An 11,438-nucleotide genomic window follows, 5' to 3' on the forward strand; every position below is an offset into this window, starting at 1 on the left:
GACATTTGCACTGGGATTAGTAATCTCAGGGGAGGTTAGTGTAATTTTTCAAATCACAGGGGAGGTTAGTGCAAATGTCAGAAACCTCAGGGGAGGTTTCTGCAATTATCCCTAAAGTAAGAAATTTTCGCTTTCTAAACAATGCTACCTCTTAGCTGAGTTATACCAGATGCGGTCTCCCTGAAACGGCAGAATGGCTGGCGGTATGCTTGACCTTAGTTTCGGGTTCAACAATGTCAAAAACCATAATGCCACTGTGTAGGTGAACATAGTACTTCAAACAAGCCCAAGGAGCTTGAACCATATTTGAGCACATGAAGCAGGATGCTAAGAGCGCTTTTGACTTGATCTCTATCCTTCCGCAAGAACTACAAATGGTATTGAAACAAGTTTAAAAACCTCAGATGACAGCTGAGTTACAAGGGAAAGAAGAGTTGTGAAGCACGGAAAAGGAACTCGAACTTGGTCAATTGTTCATGTGCATAATCAAAAGATTTCTGCGAGATGTCTGAAAGTCAGTGATTTCCGAGCAGTAAATTAGTTTGTTTAGCTGTTTTTGTCCAGGAAACCGTACCATGACAGAGGGGAGAGCTGAAAACAGGAATGCGTTTAACAAATCACTAAGGCCACGCCTTTCCATACTGGACTGGAAGGAAGAAAGAAAGAAAAAAACTCCGCAGAAAGCGAATCCGTAAAATCAAGAGACTGCATCATTTTGAGCAATCACTGGAAGCACGCTTCACAAGGGTGTCTAATATCACAGACAGAGAACAGTGAGTTGATTTCAAATCAAATGGTTTGTGACAAATCAATTTGGAGGACATACATTCAAATAGTACCAGAAACAGATTAAGAAATATTTGCTCCCATGCAATACGCACTCATTGAACACTATTAACATCATCAATATGAAGAAAATTGAATCAAGCTTACATAAACTCTAATTTGCAACACGAATCATCAGGCAACAAACATAAAGACCACAACTACAAACTGGACAACCAATCAAACAGGAGCAAGACTCTCAATAAACTCATAAGCATCATGACATCCAAACTTCAGCAAACCCTTCCTAGAAAAATGAAGTGCTCTCGAATCAGCTAGCTCCACAAAGCTCTTATCCTTGAACTTGTAAGCGACAACCTTTCCGGGAACATGAAACACCAAAAATCCCTCACCATTCTCTTCCCTAACCATACCAAGCACACAAAATGCGTAATCAACTGTATCCCCATCTCTAAAATCGATCTCCCTTCTCCTAACCTCAGGAAAATAACACAAGATATCAACAAAATCCATCCGATACCTCAGCGACCAATTCGAGCAATCATCCTGCATTTCGAAGACCCTTAATTCAGATTCAGATGCTTGCCTCAAGTACATTGTCACAAAATGCAAGTGGCCATTAGAATTTCCAAAATAGTAAGTATCACTAACTCTATCACCCCGCCATCTCCCCACTAGAGGAATTTGTATGGACTGGACAACACAATCCTTATCAATGTCAAAATAATAAGATTCGCCCTTTGGCCTAATCCAGTGAATTTTGCCATTCCAATAGACCCCATCACAAAATTTTACATCATAAGGCACCACAAACTCTTTTCCCCCATTAGCAACCTTCCAAGATTGAAATTTTGAATCATAAACAAAAACTTGATAAGTATACACCGAATAAGGTGTAAAACTCACACATATCACCTTATAATCAAGTGATTTTGAAGGATCATAGGCTAAATACAGCCCCAATTGTTGTCTTTGACTCTGACTAACAATATTGTTGTGGAAGTGATAAGTGAGCCGAAGAATTCTGGATTGACGGGTGGTGGGATTGTAGATGTAATAATCTTTGGGGGCATTTCGGGCATTGTATGACACTTGTAAAAGTAATAGTCCATTGCAAGATTGTAAAATCCTGGTCCTATAAGTGGTGGCGGTGGCAGGGGCCGTGGGCGTGCGATTATAAGCATCAGGGGGGGTGAGATTAAATTTAAAAGTGTGGATTTTTGGACGTCTAGTGAAAAGGGGTAGGAGGTAGAGTTGCGAGGGTGATTTGCGGAGGCAGAGGGCGGAGGCGGCAGTAGTGGGGCGGTGGCGGAGGGCATGGAGATGGGAGAAATGGGAGCTGGAAATAAGGGAGAACCAGCTTTTGGAGACGGTCTTGAATCTGATTAGTGTTTTGATAGGCAGGTAAAGGAGGATTTCGATCAAAACATCCTCGGTTCCAGCGAGGATTGTGGCAGCTGAGGGTGAATTCGGGCACTTCGGCGTCGGCGGACCCATGTCGCAGATGGATTGTCCCCTAGACTAGCATAACTCGGAAGAGCACGAGGAAGGATGGACTGGCTGTTATGTTATCGACGACATCGTTTGTGGGATGGTCGATACGCTCCATTTTTGTATTTTTTAATTTGGTTTCAGTCAAATGTTTAACATATTGATCCAACTCTAGTCTACATTTCTTTCTTTTTTTTTTTTTTTTTTTGGCACAAGGTAAACATTTCTTTACATTAGCGTATTGATCCGAGCCTATACTTGGCTCCAATTATGAATTAACTTTATTGAAGTTTCTCGCTCAAAATTATAAATATATCTATTCTCAAAAAAAAAAAATATATATATATATATATATATATAAATATATCTTTATGAAGTTTGAAGTCAGTTTTTAAAATAAATCTTTAAATTGTCAGACCAAATCAAAAGACCGAAAGTCGATTTACATATAAACACATAGAAATTGTAGAAATTGAAGTGTAAAAAGTTCAGAATATGACGTCAATTTGACCATTTATAAATCTGACCAACTCGATTAGTTTTTCTTTGAGCTTTCAAGAGTAAAACAAAAATATACCACCAAAATTCTTTGTTCTTTGAAGATAAGAATACGGCTTTATCAACTGCTTGAGTTTCGTTTAGATTTCTAAAATATTTCGTGGTTAAGTCATATTACAACATTGGATACCTTTCCCTCCCTTATTTAAGAAATATGGCCCCATCCATACTAATTTAAAACTTTTATTTTGTGCAATTTCATTGAGAAATTACTCAAATTGATATGGCTGGGAATTTCTTTTTCCTAATTGAACTTTCAAAATCCTTCTCTTTCCACTCACTTTTTTTTTTCTTTCCTTGTAGTCACCTTGTATTAGTGTTATTTTGAAAATCAACCAATAAAGAAAAATCAATACCAATCCACACATTAAAAGAAAAATACAAGAATTTGCTATTTATCTTTAGAAATCAAATCACATAAAATATCAAAAAATAGTATATCATTCTATATTTTTTACTTAATGCAAGATCCAAATTACTTTTTTTATTTACATACCCACAGTAAAAAATGATCAACAATAAATAATTAAAAAATTTGGAGCCAAAACATCGCAAAGAACGAACTTTAACGTCATAAATATTCTTGTCAATATATTAAAGTTAGTTTATAAGATTTTTATGGTACTAAAGTCTACTTTTTGTAATGTTTTGGTTACAAATTTTTTTTTTAATTATTTGTTGTTGCTTATGTTGGATAATGGGTTTGTAATTTAAAAGAGTAATTTGAATCTTTCATTAAGTGAAATATATAGAATGATATACTATTTTTTTGATACTATATGTAATTTGATCCCTGATGATAAATAACATATTCTAGTATTTTTCTTGTAATGTGTGGGTTGGTATTAGATTAACTAAATAATATAGTAGATGGGGAATAATAGTGGAATCATGTTATATTCTCTTTCCTAATATCACTTTTTAATTGTTGGTTAGATCTAAATGTTACAAGATAATAAATCTCAAGGGAGATTAGTATAATTTTTGAAACCTAAAAGAAGGCCAGTGAAATAGTTAAAAACCTCCAAAGGAGGTTTTTGAAATTATCCGTAATAGTTGAGACTTGAGAGTGCTTATTGGTGGGATTTTTGTTGAAGCTCATTGATGGTCAGACTAAACATTGCGACGGTACCAACTCTTTTTTCACAAAGAAGAAGAAAAACAAACGAGTTAACTGAGAGAATAAGAGAATTCATTCGAGTAGATAATTTTTGGAGTTGTAAATATTTTGCTGTGATTTCCTTACTTAGATTAAAATTTAAAAAAAAAAAAAAAAAAAGAAGCAAGAACTGTAACTGAGTCTCTTAAAAATGATTAATCCAACCAATCTATTGAACATTTATGAAACTGTGTATGTCTATCTATAACTTCAAATATCCATCAACTTCAACGGTAACTTAATGTGACTCATCTCATCTGACTTTTGGCATGTAAATAGTAGTCTATTTAAATTAAAAACAAAAGCCCAATAATTCAGCCGAGTTTTGGAGGTCTAAATTTGATCAACAGACAACTGACAAAATTGTTGACTCTAATTTTGGATACCATTCCTCAATCGCAAATGCACAATCATTCACATTGTAGTTCTTAAATAGTGATTTCTTCAACCTTGTCGTCAATTATTAATTAATCAGTCACCCAAATACCCAAAATATCCAAATGATTGTTGTGAATTTGGAAGTCGACTTGACCAGCATCTACATGCACTTCGATTATTGATTCCTTGAGACAGTTTTGTCAAACACTGCTTAGGCCCATTTAGAGTTGCGGTGGATTCTAGTCTGGAAGTGTAGTTTTCAATATAACCAGGTGAATTGCATCTTTAGTTGCAATTTTTTTTTTTTTTTTTTTTTGGGTTGAAACATTAGCTTTATATTGGTATAAAAAATATGCACTGTATTTGGACAATCACTGGTAATGCATTGTTAAAGCCTTTCCACACGAGGACTTTCAGCTTTTGCTTGATATTTGGCTTTTGAAGTGTCTTGCAGATTTTGCTATTGTTATTATTGTAACTCGGATCCCTTTCTGTGGCTGTTGTGCCTCCCAGTTCTTCACTCGAGCTTCTCATCATCTTATATCCTGATCGGACCGTATATATACCTTCATGTTCATCTTTAGTTGCATGATGTTGTTCAATTTACTTGTTGATTATGCTAAATAGTTGCTTCAAAATCATTTCTTCTTACAGCATCACTGGTCGCTAGCGTATTTTCGGAAGGAAGCAGTAGAAAGCCATGAAGTAACGCGTGACAAGGTGATATGATTTGCAATGTCTGTGAATATGGATTGCGTAACTGAATATCTGTAAATGCGAATGCAAATTCATCTAGATATACAAGTTTTCTAGTAGTTAAACCAATTGCAGTTGCCATGAAGCTGATAATTTCCAAGTACTCTTTGGTTGACATTGTGTGTGCAGATTAACATGCTTTGGGTTGATTGGTAATAGTAAGCCGAGACCGCGATCCGAGCAGAACCCTGGCGCATGTTTCCGAACTGATCTGCAATGAGTCGAACAGCAGGACTAACTCCCCGTTGTGACTTCAACACTCAAGTTAGTTGAGAAAAATGAGAGAATAGAGAAATTAATAATAATACGTAGCGTACCTTTTCTAATCCCTTTGCACCTTATTTATAGTCTCTTGGGGCAGATATGCCGGAGCCCAAGATTATCCCTCTATCCTTAGTAGTTATCCCATTCTCGAATATGAGTCCTACTAAGTTACTAGAGGTAGAGTCCTTCTTGGATTCCAATTATGGTCTTATCCTGAAAATCCAAGAGTTCCTGACCAGTTCGGCCATGAAAGGGGTCTAGGGCCGATGACCGAACTAGCTCATCTACTAGGCCGAACTAGCCTGTTTGAACACCTGTCCGTGGAGGATTGGCTCCTCTACACTAGCCCCCCTTTGAAGGCCAGAGTCATTAAACGGTAATCTGGATCGAATTTTAGGAACGTGTCAGTTCAGCCAAGGAGCACGTCCTTTGACATCATTACTTCAAACATTTTATGTAACCGTCACTTCTTCCATGTGTAACCATCACTTGAACCGTCACGTTCTTCACAGTAACCATTACTAGTTTCAAATTCGAACCTCTTCGTCTTCTCGCTCTGATGGCCCCGTATAAATAGGGTACACCACCAGTCATTTTCACATTCCGCTTTCATTTTCTCGGATCTTCTTGCCCCTACTCTGTTCGTGCTTTCTTCCTATGCGACAAGAGCCTATTCACACTTCCTTCTTAGCAATATCTTGTGTCCAAGCTGTTCTTCCCCCTATTGCTAGTAAGTCCTCCTTCCTTTCTTTTATGTCTTCGTCTGAACACTCTGATATTACTAGTTATGCACCTAGGTTTAGGGTAGTTCGACCCGTGCCAGTAGAGGTGATTTCCTCTTCTACCTCGCCTTCTAGCTCTTCTTCACCTAGTTCATCTGAGTCCGAGTATATCCCTACCCCGGACCGTTCCCCTGTTCAAATCATGAGTCCTCCCACGCAGTCTGTTCAGCCCCTCCCTAGGACCCCTATTCAGGTTGCCACGCCTGAGACCGCCGCAGAGACCTCCAAGGCATGTCCCTCCCGTTCTTTCTTTCCCTCTGAATACAATTTCGGAGAGGTTGACTTCATCTCTCCTATTCTAGAACAGAAGGAAGTTGACGAACCGATGGGAACTTATTCCATTCCCCCAGAGTTCGAGCCCTGGGCTGCTCGGTCAGGGGAGTTAGCTTGCCAACCTCCCCCTGGATTCGTGGCCGTGTATAAGGACCAGCTCATAGCTGGTCTTCGGCTCCCCATTCTACTTTTCCTATTTGAAATCCTTACCTTCTGGGGTATCCGAATAACCCAACTCATCCCTAGCGCTGTTCGGTCTATCTTAGGCTTCTTTATCCTATATCGAATTCTTGAGATATCTTATTCCCTAGACCTATTCTGCTCTTACTTCTATATGAAGATTAATGGTCATGTCCCACGCTGGTTCTACTTTGGTCGCCAAAGTGGGGTAAAACATTAGACCCGTGAGCTGTTTGTAGGATCTCTCTCATCTATTATGGGGTGGAAAGCTCAGTTCTTCTACGTGAATAACTCAGGGTTTCCCTCTCTAACTTGGAGGAAGGGCACATTGGTCTCTGATGCTTGTCCCTCACCTTTCCCTGAGTCCAAACTGGATCGACTTCTCAGTTCCGACATCAAATTGAATGTGAAAGAACTCTCTTCCTCGTAGCTCATTGCAGCTGGACTCATTCGAACATATGTTTCTAAGCCTTCAACGAGACTACAGTCCTCACTTAGAAAGAGTTGGATACCTGTGTTTACCTAATCTGTCGATCGCTTCAAAGGTGAGCGGATTCTCCGCCACCACTTGCAGCAACTGTTCAGGTGGGATTTGAGGGAGCTCCGTCCCTTCCTCACCCTGAGTTGGCTCCTAGTGAGGGTTTTGGGGATCATTTCGTTCATTCCCTCGGTGTTCTTCTGAGACCAGATCCTCGCCATGATTCACAAAGCAAGAACAAAATTTTTCACAGACGGCGCCAATTAATGAGTGAGCTGAGACCGCAATCCAAACAGAACCTTGGCGCGTGTTCCTGAACTGACCTGCAATGAGCCGAACAACGGACTAACTTCCGATTGTGACTCTGACGTTCAAATCAGTTGAGAAAAATGAGAGAATAGATAAATTGATAATAATACGTAGTATACCTTTTCTAATCTCGTTGCACCTTATTTATAGAGTCCCTTGGGACAGTTATGTCGGAGCCTAAGGTTATCCCTCTATCCTTAGTAGTTATCTCATTCTCGAATATGAGTCCTACTAGATTACTAAAGACCTTCTTGGATTCCAATTATGGCCTTATCCCGAAGATACAGGAGTTCCTGACCAATTCGGCCACGAAAGGGGTCTAGGGCTAATGACCGAACTAGCTCATCTACTAGGCCGAACTGGCTGTCAAAACTGACACATGTCCATGGAGAATTGGCTCCTCTACAATAGGCGTATCTTTTCCAAGAATAGCAGCTAATCTTTCTTGTCATCCTGCTAGTTTGTGATTATGATGATTGGTATGCTTGAAAACTTCGGTCAGTTTATTATTATTAGGAGTATAATAGTTTATAGTGATGATGGAACTGCTTTACCCATTTGCAGATAGGAGAATTCCCAAGTATTTGGATTCAGTTCAATCGCAGAGCACATTGCGCTGAAATGGACCTTGATAAAGAATAAACTGCACATGCACAAGAAGAGACGCTGAAGTAGTTGTAACCAGGACCAAACCACCGAGCAAAAGCATTTAGACAATTTTATTTCAGATCAAAATTTGTTGGGAATTTTCCCATCTTCACATGATTAATAAATTTTCCTTCATATAATATATTAGCGATCCAAAATTCTCTGCCTTCTGAAGCACAACGCATGGGTGCAGAGGATGGTTGTAAGATCTCTAGTTTGACTGTCAAATCTTTCTTTCTCCTCGCCTTTCATAAGGTTTAGAATCTCTTTTACACTAAAATGATAATTTTTGGGAAAATCGTCCAAAACGTCCCTCACATTTTGTAAAATAACTTTTTTCGTCCCTCACTTTTAAAAGTGTAATTTTATGTCCCTTACATATTCACATCGGTCAAATTTAGTCCCTAACTAGGTTTCCGATCATTTTTTTGCAGGAATCCATCATGTACAAGGCACGTGATCATTTTTGAAGGGTAAATTTGTCAAATTATATTTTACATAATCTGATGGGTAAAATACACGGAACCCCCCTATGGTTTCGCGAAAAGACACGAAACCCCCCTATCGTTTAGAAACATACACATAAACGCCCTAAACTCCATAAATAAAGTAAAAATAGACCTATAACCGGCTAAGTTACCGGCTGCAGGTCGAATACCCAAAATACCCCATTTCTCTCCTACTGCCCCGCTCTCCCCTATGCGGGCCGCTCGCGACTCTATCCCCGTCGGCAGCTACAATCCCTCCGAGTTTGTCGCTCCCACGGTCTCAGAGTTCACTGACGATGCTCTCTCCCCTAATTGGACTGCTCGCCGGAGCAATTCTGGTAAATTTGCTTCCTCCCTGCCAGCTGGTGGATTTGATATGTCATCCCTTAAACAGAATAATTTCCCGGCTAGTAGTTTAACCACCGTCTCCATTGTCAACATGCCCCCTGGCGGTGAACAGGGTCCTTCCATCCTTCCCCCGGGTAAAGAGCAGAGCGGCGAGTATGCCTTCTGCGCCGGCGCCGGCGGCGACGTTGAAGAAGTCAGCAATGCGGGCATTTGGGTTTCCGGATTTGCGGCGGAGGGTGGCCTCCAGGTGTGCCAGAGACTTGGCAGCAAGAACGCCGTCGGTGGAGCCACCAGCATCAATGGAGAGGATTCGGACTTTGCCGCGGCCGCCTGGGAAGTGCTTGGTGCTGAGGGGAGAAGTAGCAGCAGCAGCGGCAGCAGTAGCAGGAGGAGTAGTATTAATTTTGGGGAGGTGGGAAACGAACTTGGGATCGTCATACCCAAAAAGGAACTTGTTTTCGAGGATGGAGAAGAATTCACAAGTGAGTTTGTCCATGTCCATGTTGCACTCCAACTGATGAAGCATTGATGAAGCTGTGGTGGTGGTGGATACTGCAGCTGCCACCATTATCTCCTTCTTCTTGTTTGTGGATATTCTTGTATTGGAGGGGAGGGGACTGACTTAGGAGTGATTAATGTAGTACTTGGTTCTACGTTTAAGGTAAGACTGAAATCGCCTCAACAAATATTAATGGTTCAACTAGCTTAGCTAGCTCCTAGCTATATCAATGGGGAAGGTCTACATTTGGTATATCAAGTTCCAGTTTGATTTTTTTCTTCCGAGTCCTGTCAAAGGTTTCCGTGTACACTTAGAGTGCTTTTGATTCAAAGTTCAAGGCAAAGCTTTCAAGCTTACGTTTCGTTTCTGGATATACATTGGATTGTCAATTCCTACTAATTTAGCAGGCCACGGGTTAGACGAGAGTATTTGACCTGCTGCCGGTAACTCAGCCGGCTCAAAAGGTAATTTCCACTTTAGTTATGAAAGTTAGGGTGTTTATGTGGAGGTTTTTAAACGATAGGGGGTTTCGTGTCTTTTCGCGAAACCATTGGGGGGTTCCGTGTATTTTACCCTAATCTGATTTATAGTCCTCCACATTTTATAAAATAAATTTTTTCGTCCCTCACATTTTATAAAATGATTTCTCCATCCCTCACATTTCATAAAATGAATTTCTCCATCCCTCACATTTCAAAAAATGAATTTTTCATTTCTCACTAATTATGTGTGTGAATACATTTTTTTTAAACACATGTATATGTCTATTTAATTTTGCTTAATAATAATAGCATAAACACATGTATGTAATTGGGCCCCACTTGTGGGCTATCTTCTCTTTTTGTATGATTATGACTAATATTTACCAACAGAACCTTAATTTGCATATTCTTATTGTATTTTGACCGAAAATAGTTTTATTGGCCAACTTGACAATGAATTTAAGATTTTTTATTAGCTAATACCAGATGAAATCAAATGATCACGTATAATATATGGTATTCGTATTGTTAAATGAAATCAAATCGACACATACATATATTTATGCTATTCGTATTATTAAGCAAAATCAAATAGACATATACATGTGTTTAAACAAAATATATTCACACACATATAAATTTTTTTTTAGAGTTTCCCTCACACACATAATTAGTGAGGGATGGAAATATTCATTTTTTGAAATATGAGGGATGAAGAAATTCATTTTATGAAGTGTGAGGGATGAAAAAATCATTTTATAAAATATGAGGGACGAAAAAATTTGTTTTATAAAATGTGAAGGACTATAGATTAGATTATGTAAAATATAATTTGACAAATTTACCCTTCAAAAATGATCACGTGCCTTGCACGTGATGGATTTCGACCAAAAAATGATCGAAAACCTAGTTAGGAACTAAATTTGACCAATGTGAATATGTAAGGGACATAAAATTACACTTTTAAAAATGAGGGACGAAAAAAGTTATTTTACAAAATGTGAGGGACGTCTTGGATGATTTTCCCATAATTTTTTTAAAAGAAAGGTCAATCTTTTTCCTAGTTTACAGTCCCCAAACATCCTACAATAGTAGTTACGTTGACTTTGCCCCTGTCATCTTCTCTTCTTCTTGTTGCCTATTTGTACGTTTACAATTCTGGAGGGTTTTCTGTTGCGAAGAGGTGGAAGATAGAATGCACTCAGGCCAAGAAAGGCCTCGCGCGTGAGGGCACAAATTAGTGATACTGTGAAAATTAAATTAGTTTTCTGTTCCTTTCTCATCTAATTTGAGGCTTGAGCAACTCGATCCATGGGTGCCTTTCTCAACTAGCCAATTATTTTACTTAGCAGCATACTGCAGTTACCATGTCAAGTATTCCTCAGCTCACCTCAATGACATTCAAGCACTCGGATGTCAATAAAGGAAGATCACTTCGTACATTCATCAGGGAACTGAGCCGGATTCCACGTACGTGTAAACCCTATTGTGTGATTATTATTAGCTCTCATTTCAACGATTTATTGATGAAAGATTATAAATTCATGAGATTCTTAAGC

The 11,438-nt window shown here is 39.0% G+C and overlaps 1 protein-coding gene across 1 annotated transcript; it reads right to left on the reverse strand.

Moving 5' to 3' along the window:
- Positions 1–1,005: 1,005 nt before the first annotated feature.
- On the reverse strand, positions 1,006–2,283 carry LOC113692924 (F-box protein At5g07610-like). The gene has a single exon (XM_027211527.1). It carries the CDS (start codon positions 2,281–2,283, stop codon positions 1,006–1,008), a length of 1,278 nt encoding a protein of 425 aa, XP_027067328.1.
- Positions 2,284–11,438: the final 9,155 nt, after the last annotated feature.

This window comes from Coffea arabica, chromosome 6c (assembly GCF_036785885.1).
Source record: "Coffea arabica cultivar ET-39 chromosome 6c, Coffea Arabica ET-39 HiFi, whole genome shotgun sequence".
NCBI classification, from domain to species: domain Eukaryota; kingdom Viridiplantae; phylum Streptophyta; class Magnoliopsida; order Gentianales; family Rubiaceae; genus Coffea; species Coffea arabica.